Source organism: Tenrec ecaudatus, chromosome 7 (assembly GCF_050624435.1).
Source record: "Tenrec ecaudatus isolate mTenEca1 chromosome 7, mTenEca1.hap1, whole genome shotgun sequence".
Taxonomy (NCBI): domain Eukaryota; kingdom Metazoa; phylum Chordata; class Mammalia; order Afrosoricida; family Tenrecidae; genus Tenrec; species Tenrec ecaudatus.
The window spans coordinates 38,405,320-38,421,051 of NC_134536.1; the positions used below are offsets into that span (position 1 = coordinate 38,405,320).

A 15,732-nucleotide genomic window follows, 5' to 3' on the forward strand; every position below is an offset into this window, starting at 1 on the left:
TTCTATACGGCCGTGAGTCTATCCCACCTGGATTAAGATAACATCCCAAGAACGGATTTGATGTATTGAACACTATGGACAGAAGACATGACGAGCCGTGGGATGACATCCAGAACATCATCCATGAAGAAAGCATTCAAAGCCTTAGCCCTGAGGAGAAGGCAACTCCGCTTCCAGCCGGCAGGTGGCGGTGTGTAGCTCTCAGGCGCCCTGGGCTGGAGTTTCCGCTAGAGGGCGCGATGCTCCGTCTGGCGGGCCTCCCTTGCCCACAAGCGGAACTCGTTAGCTGGCCTGGTTTCCGTGGGGCCTATATTCGGAGGGCACCCGGCCTTCCGGCGCTTCCGTGCGGGCAAGGAGCCGGGTCTTGTAAGAAAGGTGCCGGCTGGGCGCAGGCGGAGGACAGCTACCTGGGTGGGCTGTCGTTTCCTCCGTGCGTCTCCGCCCCGCTGGCCCTCCATCCGGGAACTGGGACCGAACTCGGCCGCGCCGGGACCCCCAGCGAGGTGGGGGCGGCGGTGCCGATGGAGACCCAACTGCAGAGCATTTTTGAGGAAGTCGTGGTGAGTGGCGCTGCGCGGGGTGCGCTCGGCCCGGGCACCTCCTGCCCCTGGGCTGGCATCTAGGGGGGCGCCGGGGGGCGCCAAGCCCGCGACTCCCGGGGGATCCACGGCCGGCCGGGCAGGCGTTGACCGTTTCTGCGAGTTGCTAAGTAAAGACGACTGGTAAGCTAGCGACAGAGGTACGGCCCCCCCACCCTGCTTCTTTGTTTGTTTACGTGTTTTGTGTTTTCCTTTTACAGAAAACAGAAATTATAGAAGAAGCGTTTCCTGGGTGAGTATCCTGCACAGCAGACTTGCGTGTATTTGTCACGTTGAGGGGAAAGGCTTTACTACCTGAGCGTTTCTTGGGGCGCAGGCTTCTGAAATCGATTGTTCTGTTTATGTCACTTGGCCTTTTGAAAGCTAGTGGCAAATAATTTAATTATGGTTTTGTTTTGTTTGCCAGCATGTTTATGGATACCCCTGAAGATGAAAAAACAAAACTTATCAGCTGTTTGGGGGCCTTCAGGCAGTTTTGGGTCGGCCTTTCGCAGGTGAGCACAACGTTTTTGAATTACATTCACCTAAGAGTTTGGGGCCTTATTAAAGCCAACATGGTCAGCATGTCATTTTTTAAAAAAACTCATTCGCCTATTCTAATACAGTCTCGGGAACCTCCTCTGCCCTACAGGGTGATATGGCTCAGAACTGACTTGATGGCAGTGTGTTTGGTCAGTTCTGGTTTCCATTTGTTGTCATTTGCATACTTAATAACTCGGCTTGGAATGTCTTTATTTTTTTTAAAGAAGTCCCCATGCTGCTTATCTAAGACATTTTATCCAATTTTTTGAATTCATTTGGATTGTAAAAGATAAGTTTTCATTCACTTACTCAACAGGTAAGGAAACTGGCACAGTGTTAAGCCAAAGATTCTAGAATAATGCTTAATGCTAGGTTTGTATTGATATGCAGTTATATTAAATGCAGTTATGTTAGATGCAGTAGTAAAGATACAAAAATATTACAACATGTCTACAAAGAAATTATAATCAGCATACAAACCTACTTATTACAAAATGAGGAAAAGAACATAAAAACCTATTCACAGTCTGACCCTACCTAACCGGGGTGAATCGCTGAGGGCATACAGTGGAGCAACAAGGGGAGTAAAGCAGTGAAGTCCCCAAGGAATGCCCAAGGGAGACTTTAGGGTCAAAGTGTCGCATGCACTAAAGTCAACGGACAGATCTGGAACTATGTGGGGGCTTTTCAGTTTTTGCTGTTGGTTATTTATTTATTGGGTTTGGTGTATTCGCTATTGTTGATTTTTTGTGTGCGTCTTATTTTTTGTTATGTTTTGCTTTGTTTTGCTTCGATTTTTGTAAGTATTAAATTGACTATGCAGGTCTGTCTGGACATGCTAGGCAGGATAAACAATCCGCAAGAGAAAACAGTGAGCCCAATGGTTCTGGGGGGGACACAGGAGAGAGGGGGGTGGGGGAAAAGGAGGGGAGGGCCAACAAATCCAGAGATAAGGGAAGAATAAGTGACCTAAAAGTGATGGTGAAGAGGGTGTAAGATGCTTGTGGGGGCTCGATCAAGGGCATTGTAGCCAAGAGAAACGACCCAAACCCAAAAGAAGACCCAACATGATAGTGAGACAGGAGGAAAGTAAAAGGAAATTGAGGAAATGACTGAGAGGCAAAGGACATTTATAGAGGTCTAAATACAAGCATGTATGTAAGTAAATACATTTATATATAATGATAGGGGAATATATCTATGTACATATATATATTTATAAATTATTACAGCAGCAGAGGGACCTTGGGCCTCCACTCATGTACTCCCTCAATGCAAGAACAATTTGTTCTACTAACAAAGCATTCTGTGATGTTCACCTTCCCTGACACGATTGCTGAAGACAAATGGGTGCATACGCAAATGTGGTGAAGAAAGCTGATGGTGCCCGCCTATCAAAAGATAGGCTCTTAAAGGCTTGAAGGTGAACAAACAGCCATCTAGCTGAGAAGCAACAAAGCCCACATGGAACAAGCACACCAGCCTGTGTGATCATAAGATGTCGAGGGCATCAGGTATCAGGCATCAAAGATCCAAAACAAAACAAACAAACAAACAAAAATCATATCAATGGAAATGGGGGGGGGGGGCAGAGTGGAGACCCAAAGCCCATCAGTTGTCAGTTGGACACCCCCTATCAGAAGGGCCACATGGAAGAGACAAGCTTGTCAGGGTGCAGTATAACACCAACTAAACAGACAACCTTCCTCTAGTTCAGCGGGTCTCAACCTAAGGGTTGAAACCCCTTGGGAGGGGGGTGTCAAACGACCCTTTCATAGGGTCACCCAATTCATAACAGTAGCAAAATTAGTTATGAAGTAGCAACAAAAATAATTTTGTGGATGGGTCATCACAACCTGAGGAACTGTATTAAAGGGTCTCGTGGCATTTGGAAGGTCGAGAGCCACTGCTCTAGTTCTTTAAGGCTTCTTTCCCCTCGCTACCTTGACCCCAAGTCCATTCTTACAAATCAGGCTAGACCAGAACATTTATACTGGTACAGATACGAACTCGCAACACTGGAAATCCAGACAGATAACCCTCCCACTCCCAGGACCAATAAGGGAAGCAGTGAAACTAGGAGGGGAAGGGAAGGGGGGGAGCAAGGGGGAACGGATCACAATAATCGACATATGTCCCTCCCCCCTCCCAGGAGGACGGACAGCAGAAAAGTGGGTGAAAGGAGGTCGGTATAAGACGTGGAAATAATGATTTATAAATTATCAAGGAGACAAGGGGGAGGGAGGAAAACATTTAAAATGAGCTGATGCCAGGGTTTCTCAAGTAGAAGATGTTTTGTGCTTCAGATTCCTTATCCCTCAAACCTAATTAGTGGTCTGAAATGGACTTGGAGTCTTTAGTTATTAGTAAACAAGTTCATCTCCAACAAACAAAAGACAAACCCACTGCTCTGTAGTTGATTCAGACTCAGAGCCCCTACATGACAGGGCAGAACTTCATCTGTGAGATTCGTGCACTGTAACTCTGTATCGGAGGTTAAGACTCAGTAACTTATACTTCTCTTTAGCTCACTTTTAATTTGTTCTAGTTGTTATTTTCTGCTTCCTTTTGGACTGAGGGTTCGTTTTGCCATTGTTGGGTTTCTCTTTGTGTGTGTGATTTTTACAGGGAATCCAGGCTAGGTAAAGCTGTCAAGATAGTAACTAGAGAGCCGCTACATCTTGGGTGATGGCAGTGGAGGTTGGGGGACATGGGGGGCGAATAACAGTGAATACAAAAAAGAGTACACGCAAAAACAAATGCTCTCACAGCAAGTGGTGATGATCGCAAAATCCTTTATTTAAACCATTCAGGTGTAAGGGTTTGTGAATTATATGTCAATAAAACTATTAAAATAAATGTTAAAACTTAAACAAAACATTTTGAAAAAGATGATGGCAGCATATTACAGATGTGTTTGACACAATGGATATATGTATGGATTGTGATAAGAGCTTGTAAGAGCCCCAATAAAATAAAAATATTTTTTAAAAAACTGGTCATAAAAGAGCACTGGTGGCCAGAGAGTTAAGCGTTGGGCTGAAGTTCAAAAGCACCAGCTGCTCTGCAGGAGAGAGGTGAGAGGTCTCTACTGTCTAGGGAACCCACAGGGGCAGTTCTTCCCTGTCCGATGGGGTCATTATGAGTCAGAATTGATTTGATGCCAATGAGTGAGTGAGTGAGGCAGTGAGTGAGTGAGTGAGGCAGTGAGTGAGTGAGTGAGGCAGTGAGTGAGTGAGTGAGGCAGTGAGTGAGTGAGTGAGGCAGTGAGTGAGTGAGGCAGTGAGTGAGTGAAAAGTGTCCCCAGAAAAGGTACTCGTTATTAAGGCAAAGTGTGTGCTGCTTTAAGAGCTGGTGTTGAAGTAGTTCGTGATAGGGAGGGGCAGGGATGCGGTTGAGCTGTGGTGGGTGGTAAAACAGTGTAGCCGACAAAGCTGTACGTGATGCAGACAAAGATCATATTGTGACAGTGCAGTTATTTAAAATATTTCTGGATTTAATTATCTTTCAAAAAGAAGCATTTGTGTGGTAAAAAATACAAAAGCATGGACTGGTTTCTTCCCGTCAGTCTTAGTGAAATGAAAATATGACCTCAGCTCCAGGGAAGTTTCCCTATTAGTCTCTCCAGGGGAGATTCTTGTCTCCTTTCAACATCTGTGGGCGGGGCATTCCTTAGTGATCCACATGTCTTGGCATTTGTTTTTCTCTGGGCTGTCAGAGGGACCCCAGGTCCAGAGGACATGCTCTCCTCCTGACTCTTTTTTCCTGGCAATACTGAGATGTTTCCTTCCCTTGTGAGATAAAAAACCGCCAGTTAAAGCACTCAGCTTTAACCAGTTAGTCAGGTCAATGATTCAGACCTGCTAGCTGCTCCACCTGAGAGTGATGTGGCCGTTAGCTTCTGTAATGGTGTATGGCTTTTTGGAAACTCTGTAAGGTAGTTCTCGTCTCCCCTGTAGTGTTGCTCACTGGAATCAACCTGATGGCAGGAGGTTTAAGGTAACAGGTGATGTAGGCCATACCATATTGGACCACAGCCTTGACCTAGGTAAATGGGTTTCATCCCACCCTGATCCTCTTACACCTACCTGCCTGGGTGATTGTATCAGATCACATTGTGGGGAATGATTACATGACAAGCAAATTACTGACAATCAAGACCTGGTCAAGTTGACATGTACTTTGGGTGAGGGGGTGGGGGGATACATTCCAAACCATGTCTTTTAGATGAATCTGTTCTTTTTCCTATTGGATCAGTTTATAGCACAGGCACACACTGCACCCACCCACTTGCTGTTGAACCAATTCCAACTTTTCGTGACCCTGTAGGATGTAGTAGAATGGCCCCATAAGGTTTGCAGGGCTACAAATGTTGATGGAAGCTGGCCACTTCCTCTTTCCTGTACAGAATAACTGTGGGGTTCAACTCGCCCACCTTTCACTTAGCTGCCAAGTGCCATCCTGTTACATACCGTAGACACTGATAATTGCCATCTGGCTTCTTCCCTTCTTTATGATAATTAATATTTATTAGTATTTGATAAGTAATAACTTAGCAAACAATGCCATAGACGGGAACAACTGGGGAATTAAAAACAACAACAAGGGGGACGTAGAGATCCCAGTGCTGTTGGAGCAACAGCAATCTAGCTGAGAGGAATTACGAAGAGGCAGAAGAAGGGAGAGTGTGATGGTAGGGCAGGAGGAAGGGAAAAGGAAACAGGAAAGATCTAGGAAGTGCTCTTATGTAGATATATTGTTCATAGAAGTAGAGGTGTTTGCCTATGTACATATATGGCAGTGCATTGAGGAAGTGGACAGACTTTGGGCCTCTGCTCAAGCCCTCCCTCAATGCAAGGACACTTTGTTCTAACAACCTGGTGTTTCTGAGACGCTCACCCTTTTGACACATCGCTGAAGACAAACGGGAGCATAAGCAAATGTGGTGAAGACGGCTGATGGTGCCCGGCTATCAAAAAGTATAACAACTGGGGTCTTAAAGGCTTGACGTTAAACAAGTGGCCATCTAGCAGAGAAACAACAAGCCCACATGGAAAAAGCACACCAGCCTATGTGATAGTGAGGTGTCAACAGAATCAGGTAACAGGCACCAGAAAACCCAAAACAAACAAAAACATTGGATTGGAACAGAGACCCCCAAGTCCATCTGTATACAATAGGACATCCCCTCACAAGGAAGGGGTGAGTCAACCCAGGCACAGTAGAGCACCGCTGAAATATAGGATATTCCTCTGGTTCTTTGAGGCTTCCTCATCCCCCGCTATCATGGCCCCAAGTCCTGTCTTTCAGTTGTAGCTATATCGGAGCATGTACACTGCCACAGATAATTGCTCACGACACAGGGCTTCCAGGTCAGATAAACCTCTTGGGAACAGAAATGGGAGTAAGGATACCAGGAGGTAGGAGGAAGATGGGGTAAAGCGGGGAGGAAAGGGGAACCGATCCCAGTTATCAATACATACCCCTCCCCAAGGGGGATGAACAACAGAAACATGGGTGAAGGGAGACAGCGGACCGTGTAAGAGGTGAGATTTATAATTTTTCAAGGGGTCATGAGGGTGGGAGTGGGGGAAGGAGGGAAAGAAGAGGAGCTAATACAAAGGGCTCAAATAGAAAGTAAATTTTTAGAAAACGATGAAGACAACATATATATACAAATATGCTTGATACAATTTATGTACGGAATGTTGTAAGAGCCCCAATAAAATGATTTAAAATAAATAATAAATTTTAAAGTAATAATTTAACACTAGTAATAGTGAATTCTGTTCTAAGAGCAGTATAATGTTCTCTTGTATGCCTGCATATTCCTTTAATTCAGTGGTTGTCAGCCTTCCTAATGCCACGACCCTTTAATACAGTTCCTCATGTTGTGGTGACCCCCAACCAAACATAATCATGTTCTCATTTTCAGGAGTCGCATGAACAGTGCATCCAGTGGATAGTTAAATTCATTCATGGCCAGCATAGTCCTAAAAGGATTTCTTTTCTTTATGATTGCTTAGCAATGGCAGTTGAGACGGGACTTCTCCCACCCAGGTAGGTGTCATGGTGGATAGCAACAACTTGGGGAATTTTCCTTGATGCTGTTATTTAACAATTGGCAATAAGGGGTTGTTGTGAAAGGGTAATGTTGAAGCTAAAAGAAAGCTAGGCTCATCAGGAAATTCTTCAGAACAGTTCAGGTCTTAGTTTCTTAGAATTGTATACAAACATGTGTCGCTTAACGTCCATGATATGATCTGTGAAATGGTACAGTCCGTGGCTTGAATGTTATACAAATACCATATCTAAACCTATGGGAGCCCACTTCCTGTTGCCTGTGTCGCTGCGGCTGGAGCCAGAGGAGAGACCAGGGAGGGAACAGTGCGCACCCTGTCCCTGCTGTTGTGTCTGCCTGAGTGACAGGAGTGGCCTGGCCTGCCCGGCAGCCACTACTCTCACTGCCAGCCTGCCAGATACAGCCCCGAGAGCCCACACCTAGAGCCTTATCTTCTGCCTCACCTGTATGCATCCTGTTTGTGGTCTGGTGCTGCTGGCTTTAGGGTCTTTAAAACTATTAGGGTTTGAATATGCTAAAAATTGCTGTTTTGTCTTTAAAGGAAAAAAAAATTGTATAGGTCCATGTATGCAGATGTAGCCTAAAGGGATGTTGAGTGGTTGGGATGGTTGACTGAACTTAGTAGCTAGCTTCTTGTGAGGCAGGTTCTCTTAATGATTCAGTCAGCTAGTGCTACTGGAGTCATGACGACTAACACATCTGGTGCTTGATGCCTAGTTGTCATCTGGGATGGTAAACGAGCTTCTCCCTGTGGACTGGGAGATCTCAAGAGCCAGTGTGCAGTAGAGGCCTCTGGAGAAGTTGTGTCAATGTTCAGTAACTTGCCTGGAAGTCTTAGCATCATTGTTTCCAAAGTCTTGGGCCTACCCAGGTTTAAGAGGAAAGAACACACATTCCTGATTAACCTTGTGTGAGCAGGGCTTGTATCCGATTTCAGAAAAGCCAGTGGGAAAATCTTAGAAATATCTAATCTGCCCCAGTCTGATACCTGGTAAACATTTGTTCAAGTGTTCAGCCTGTGGTGGGTTTCACTCTAGTACAAGTAAAACCTAATGAATATTACATAAAGTAGAAGAAAGGTATTATGAATATTAACATAGTTCTTTGTGTTTCACCTTTCATATAGGTAAAGAATGTAAAAGGCTGTGCATATGATTTATAAGTTATTTTTGCACAATATACTTTCATGGAAAGTACTTGCTATGAGAAGTATAGTACCCAGAGTATTCAAATACTCCTCTGGTTCCTTGGGGCTTCCTCACCCCCCACTATCATGACCCCAGTGCTGCCTCTCACTGCAGGCTAGACCAGAGCATGTGGACTGCTACAGATAAGAGATAAGCGCTCACAAGGAACAGAAATGGGAGTAGCGATACAAGGAACAGGAATGGGAGTAGCAATACAAGGAACAGGAATGGGAGTAGCGATACCAGGAGAAGGAAGGTGGAGAGAGGAGGGGAGGAAGGGGGAACCAACCGCAGTAATTGACACATAACCACCCATCACCAGTCCCCCAGGGGGACAAACAACAGAAACCATGGGGGAAGGCATACAGGGGTCAATGTAAGATAAGAAAATAATAATAATTTATAATTTATCAAGGAGTCCCAAGGGGGGGAGGGAGGGGAGATAAACAAGGAGCTGATACTAAAGGTTCAAATACAAAGTAAATGTTTAGAAAATAATGATGGCAACAGATGTACAAATGTGCTTGATATAATTGATGTATGGATTGTTGTAAGAATTGTAAGAGCTCCCCATAAAATCTTTTAATTAAAAAGAAGGAGGGAAATCTGTTTGTAATTAGATTGGGTGTTCCTTTCTTACAGGCTGGTTTGTGAATCCCTGATAAACTCCGATACTCTTGAATGGGAAAGAACACAGCTTTGGGCACTAACATTTAAACTGGTTCGGAAAATCATTGGGGGAGTGGATTACAAGGTAATTTTCTCTAATTATTTCCGTATATGTGCCTTATTTTCAGACAAGAAATGAAGTGGAAGCATTTTAAAAATGTTTTTCGTTGTGTATTTCTGCCTCTGAAAAATGCAGGTGATTAATAGATTTTTCTGAGTAGGGAAAAGGCCCGAGCACAGTCTGTCCCTTCGTGCACTGGCATGGGTCCCATCACACGAGAGGGAGGGCACAGAGCAGGGCTTTGTGGGAATAGAAAGGATGAAGGCATCGTCCCGCCCTGAAGGAACAGGTCCTGCTTCACACCGACCTTGGTCTTCGCTAACTGCCCTCAGCACTCACCCCCAGAAGCAGCCGCCTCCACCCTCCCCCGTGCAGCAGAGCCTCCCTGCTGCGCTCCAGCCGCTCTCCCGAGCCGTCCCCTCCCCTCTGATGGGCTCACCACCCGACTGCTCCATGTCTTTCGCAGTGTCTCTCATCTGAAATAACTGAGCAATCATGGCTTGACACAAAGTGAACTCGCTTCCTCTAATATCTTAGCAATTTTGCTGTCTCATTTGCTTGTATAGTGGTTTGTAATAGATTCTGCGTATGTGCTTTTTCTTTTTTTTACAAAACTTGTCATAATTTATAGTCAGTAATTGCATGTTGAGTGAAATATGTCTTTTTATATCAGATTTCTGAAGTACTGCAACTAGCAGTTAATATGTGGAGATAGAATCAATAGCTTTGTTGGGGTCACTTGAGGGGTTAAGGTATGTGATGGATAAAAAGGGGGAATAAAGTTGGGATGCCAGAGAGAGAGAGCATAAAAAATCATCTGCCAGGAAGTTGTTAGATGCACGTTTTCAAGCCCTGCTCTGGTGTAAGGGGTCTTCAATGGTTCCTGGAGAAATCCAGGAGCTTTTCAGTCCATTCTTTCCAGTTTTTTTAGTCATCTTCTTATTTCTGTCCATCATGAGTTCAGCTTTTTGACCTTTGTAACATTAGAAAAGTAGAGAAAGTTGGATTTTCATTTTTAAGTGACGGTGCTCGTTCATATTACGTAACCTTTATAGCACTCTCTTTGGAGCACCGCTCTTTCTTGAATTAGTGCTAGAGACCTACGTGTTCACTGATTCAGAAAAGTGAAAGGTGAGATCTTGAAGTTTTTCCGTGAGCACATTATCCTGCAACCTTGGAATGAGGCCTAATTTACAAGTGAGTGGCATTGGTGACTCAGTCAGTGGTAGGAGTCTCACCTCTCCTGTTGCATTGGGTTCACGGCCAGTCACCATCTCTGCCCTTGGCAAAGTGCACGCTGCTGCATACACAACAAGGTGCAGCACGGCTGCTAGACTAGGACGGAGTAGGAAGGAAAACCCAGCAATCACTTCCTAAAACCAACCAGTGAAAACCCGATGGATCCCCAAAATCCGATCTGCAACTGACCGTGGGAATGGTTCCATGCATTGGGTCTCCCGGATTCTTTGCCAACTTGACAGCCGCTAACAGCCAGAGGAAACGTCATATTTCAGAATTGGGGCATGTTTTAATGTTAGCTAGCCCAGGGAATGCTACTTACTTTTAACCTTTGTCTGCCTGTCTTATTCCAGGGGGTTCGAGATCTTTTAAAAGTGATTTTGGAGAAAATCTTGACAATTCCTAACACAGTGAGCTCAGCTGTTGTGCAGCAGCTCCTGGCAGCCAGAGAGGTAATCTAAACACAGCTGATGTTCATTGAGTGTCACCTCCCAAAGCCCAGCTTTATTGAGTTCTGTTATTAAACTTTCGATTGTTTGTAAAATGTCCTATTTGTTTATTTCTACAAGAGTCTCATATATGCTCAAAGATTCGATTTCACACCGATCGGGAATGTTTGACTTATTTGTGACTTTCCTGATGAAACCGTGATGCAGATATTTGAAACCTTCAAAGGAGAGCATCTCGTGGGCCCATGAACGATCTGCGTGCTTTGTAGCACGTGGCGCAGGACAGTTAACTCTGGTCTGTTCTTGTCCTCGCAAGTGTACCCACTTTTAAAGCATAAATATATTGACAGTGTTTGAATAACCATCAACAATCCATTCCATTGTTTATTATTCTTTGTTTTTAGGGGTTCTTTACTTCTATTGCAATTTAAGACCAGTGCATCCATATAGTTTTTGCTAGTCTTTTTGCTGTTGTTGCTACTGTTGTATTTAAAAGGCTAACAGACAGCTAATAAAAGTGGTAACATTCCATATGTGAAAGCCAAGATAGATAACCCTTCAGAAACAGTCACAGGAGTAATGTTCCTTGAGGGTACAGGAAGGGGTTGGGGAGGGAGCTGATAGCTTTGATGTCTGTATTACCCCACTTGATGGGATGAACAGAAGAATTGTATATGAATGGATAAATTGGATTGTGTAAAATATGACACACATGCCCCAAAATAGCTATTATAGGGGTAGAAATAAATATGGGTTCCTGAGGGATAGGGCGGGGGAAGGGAGGGGAGAAAGGGGAGCTCATATCAACGAGCTCAAGAAGAAAGAAAATATTTTGAAATTGATTGTGATAGCAATGTTATGATACCTGTAAGAGCGCCCATTAGATTCATTGGAACTTAAAATTAACATTGCCCTTTTATTTCCTCCTAGGTTATAGCATATATCTTGGAAAGAAATGCCTGTTTACTGCCAGCCTATTTTGCAGTTACTGAGATCAGAAAACTGTATCCTGAGGGAAAACTTCCACACTGGGTACATTTGGTATTTTCTAAAATTTTAAGTTGAAGTTCAACTTTTAAAATTTGTAATAATTTTATTTTTTTTTAAAGATTTTAAAGAAGTGGTCACTACTTTCCTTAAATCATGTACATATATTTTAATCCTTATGATGTATTGCTTTGATTTCCCTGCTGTCTCATTGAGGCAGTTCATCTAAGTGATAAAAATGCACACAGCTTCATTGCATAGCTAAGAATATAGTGATGTGACCTGGCTTACTGAGGGAAAGCTAAGCTGGTAGATAATTGTTTGAAAGCAAAAGGGAATGATCTCCGAGTAATTTAGGAAGTGCCAGGCAACACTAAATATACGATCTCATTTTATATAGTAATTGTTACGTTCAGGGAAAGCTTACCTTTATTTTTATATTTATTTGTGTGCTATCTTTTTTTTTTTTAGTTACTTGGAAACCTGGTGTCAGATTTTGTGGATACCTTCAGGCCCACAGCAAGAATAAACTCCATTTGTGGTAGGAAAATTTAAACTATATTAAATGGCACGTGATTTTTAGAATCTAACTATTAAACAAAGGAACAGAATGATATCTCAGTTATGTCTCAGTGGCTTATCATTGTAGTAACTTTCTAGGAGAATAGAGAGAAAAACAGATAAAAAGACTGGGTCTGAGCTTCAGGCACAAAGTTCTAGTAGGTGCTGTTCTGTTTAATACAGCTAGTAAAGCACCATAGAGTCTAGATAACTAAAATTCTAACAAACCACACAGTGGTCATGTTCAGGAGAATATTAGGCTCCTTTACTTTGTTTTCATTCTTAACCTTTGTTCTTTATTTCATTTATTTTGTTTTCCATTTGTCATGATTTGTTAGTCTGAAATTTCTTGACAAAAATGAACATATAATTTGGCAGTTTTTGTAGGGCCCACATAGCCCCATGAATTATTTCTAAAAGTCTCGATGGCCTCAGAGCCATCTGGGAATTAGACCATTATTTATTCATTAATCATATAGTAAGAACTGTCTGAAGTAGCTACTGTTCTAGATACTGGAAGTATAAAATAGACATTAGAGCACCTGGGGGATATTTCTAAAATCCTCAGACTGTTAGCTCTATTAACTGGGCTAGTCATGCCATTTGAAGGGCTGTGGAAGTGGTCCACGTTTGAAAAGAAAGATGATTTCCGTTTGAGACATCATGAATTTCAGATGCGTATGGGACATAGAGGAGTCGTGGTAGCCCTGTTGCATAAATGTTGCACTGCTACCTGCAAATTTGGCAGTTTAAGCCCACCACATGCTCTTCAGGAGAACAACGAGGCTCTCTGCTCCCATAAAGATTCTCAGCCTTGGAAACTATTGGCATTTACTACGAGTTGCACTTCACTTGGTGGCAGTGAGTGGACAGGACATCCAAGAAGCAGTTACTTGTTAGACAGTTGAATATATAAGCTGAACCTCATCTGCTGTATCTGAGTCCTCAGGCATCCTGCCTGACCCTGGACCAGGGCTCTACACACTCTTTCTGTCAAGGGACATGAATTTTTTTTGACTTTGTGGTTACACAGCCTGTTGCAACTACTCAGCTCTGATAGTGCAAACACACCTGTGTTCCCCTACAACTGGGGCAACCCGGTGTTTGTCTGGATTTGACTCGTGGGTTGTAGTTCACTAACCCCTGGCGTAAACAATTGGACCTGATGGATACATTTTTGAGTTTGAAAGGCCTGTATTAATTGGGTCCTAACCACGTAGAGTAAATATAATTAAATAGAATTCCCAAATTTCTGTCTTGTGTTTACTTAATCCTTTATTCACTTAAATATTTAAAGACTTGCTACAAATACCTAAAGTTAGGATCCAGCTTCACATTTACTTGAAAACACTTTTTCTTTTTTTTTTTTGCATACGCAGGTCGCTGCAGTCTCCTGCCAGTTGTAAACAACTCCGGCGCCATTTGTAATTCCTGGAAATTGGATCCTGCCACTCTTCGTTTTCCCCTGAAGGGCCTTTTGCCATATGATAAGGTATGTTGTTAAACATTATGGGACCTTCAGTTTATCTGACTGTTTCAGCCCAAAATATAAGCTATGTGATGCTTAGTTAAATCCTCGTAGTCTCAGGGAGTAGTTTTCTGGGTCGTTAGTCCAGTTTGAATTTGTTTTTCAGATTAATGTTGTTATTGTTGGTATATAGCAAAACATGTTCTAATTGAGTGATCTCTGCAAGTACAATTCAGTGACACTGAGCACAGCTTGGAGTTGTGCAGCCATTCTGTCCCTTCCACCAGTAACGGACGCAGTGCCCCCTAAGGCCTCTGTTTACCCTTTCAAATTACTGCTGTCACGTAGATTGTTCTTAAAAGAGCATCGCGTTCAAAGTAGACTTTCTTTTAACTAGACTAACAAAAGTACTGCTTAGTTTTAAGATGACTTCAGGGAGTATTTTTGGTGTCAGTTTTCCAGATTTTTCTCAGGGCAGTAGATTCAGGGGTTCTATCCATTCCCCAATGCCTCCAGAAAGTTTGAGTTCATCAGAATTTGAAATTCTGTTCTGCATTCCCTCTCTCTTTATCAAAATTCTTTTCTAGAATCTTTGCTCAAAATGATCAGTAACAGTCGCTGGACACCACCCAGTTCCTCTGACCTCCTGGCAAAGGAGGCAGTTGTCCACGGAGAGAATTAGCCACACGTTCCACATGCTCCTCCTAGGCTTTGCTCTCCTCTCTTCCTTTGTTGCCCCATCGAATAGATACCAATTGGATGGTCACTTGCAATAAAGTAGGAGGTAGGATAGAAACATTAAACATTTATTAGGCTAATGAATTCCCTGAAACCATCCATGATCCTGAGCCTCCAAACCAAGGAACAAATCCCATGAAGTTTTTGGTTGTACATCAATAGTCTCGGCAGTTTTTTCTCTTTTTCTTTCTTTTTTTGGCCATTGTTGTAAATACCTCCTTCACACATATTTTGCCAATTCTTTTTTTCACGGTATGCAATTTGTTGACAGCATTTACAGTGTTTGGCTGCAGATATTTACTATGTATACATATAGCCTGTTAAGTGGTTTTTCGTGTTATTCCAGTATTCAGCTATTCCTAGTGGTTTGTGATAGTGCCGATGTTTATGCTTTATTGCTCCAGATTTGGCAAAGTACTTGGAGATAGAAAACTGAATTTTTAAATTGACTCCTGACAATACATATGCAGTGTCCTTATAATTGAAGAAAGAAGGGGTCTCCTATGTTTTAGTTTGACAAAAGGGGGAGAGAATGTAATACTGAAATAGAAAAGTCTCAAAGAAAAAGCCCTCAGATATCAGGAAAATATGTGAGAATTAACCATATCTATGAGAAAATTTGATAGACTTATTATATTCTCTTGGAGATGGGCTGGTAAGCAAAATAAGATGTGGGATGCGGAGGTGGGTGGTGGTCATAAATGTTTTTTAAAAAGTAAAAAAAGGATAGTAATTTTGTAACTCACTGAAAATGAGAAAGTGACAGGTCTAGACTTTTAGAGTCCAAAGGGGCAAGACTTTAGGATGGGAAAAAGTGGTAAACTGAGTAGAATTTGCTATTATTGTCATGGAATTGACAGGAGTCCTGGTGGGATAGCGGTTGCTCATTGGCGCGGCGATTCACTGGTCAGCAGGTCAACATCACCAGCCCTTTGCACTGGGCTCTCTACTTCGAGGCAGTGAGAGTGAGCCATCGTATTAACACTGAAAAGGGCTAACTCACTACGTGTCAAGCACGAGTCTAAGCACTTTGTCTTTTAAATTAAGTGTTCTTAGTCTTACTGTCTCTGTGACAAGATGGCGGTTCTGACACGCGGGGTAGTAGCTATGGTCCCACATTTAGGAAGCAGTAGGTAGAGCCAGGGTTTGAATCTAGAATGTGGAAATTGT

General features: G+C 43.0%; 1 protein-coding gene across 3 annotated transcripts in view; it reads left to right on the forward strand.

Annotated features, from left to right (window-relative positions):
- The first annotated feature begins 382 nt into the window (after window positions 1-382).
- Window positions 383-15,732, forward strand: part of MED23 (mediator complex subunit 23) — a 56,426-nt gene continuing 41,076 nt past the window's right edge. For 2 of the 3 annotated variants that reach the window (XM_075554539.1, XM_075554540.1), the window contains exons 1-9: window positions 383-560; window positions 800-831; window positions 1,006-1,093; window positions 7,057-7,181; window positions 9,033-9,144; window positions 10,713-10,811; window positions 11,739-11,840; window positions 12,267-12,336; window positions 13,736-13,848. In XM_075554539.1, the coding sequence (XP_075410654.1) occupies window positions 522-560; window positions 800-831; window positions 1,006-1,093; window positions 7,057-7,181; window positions 9,033-9,144; window positions 10,713-10,811; window positions 11,739-11,840; window positions 12,267-12,336; window positions 13,736-13,848 (780 nt within the window). In that variant the 5' untranslated portion in view covers window positions 383-521. The remainder of the gene's footprint in view (window positions 561-799; window positions 832-1,005; window positions 1,094-7,056; window positions 7,182-9,032; window positions 9,145-10,712; window positions 10,812-11,738; window positions 11,841-12,266; window positions 12,337-13,735; window positions 13,849-15,732) is intronic. The other variant, XM_075554541.1, reaches the window with a different exon arrangement.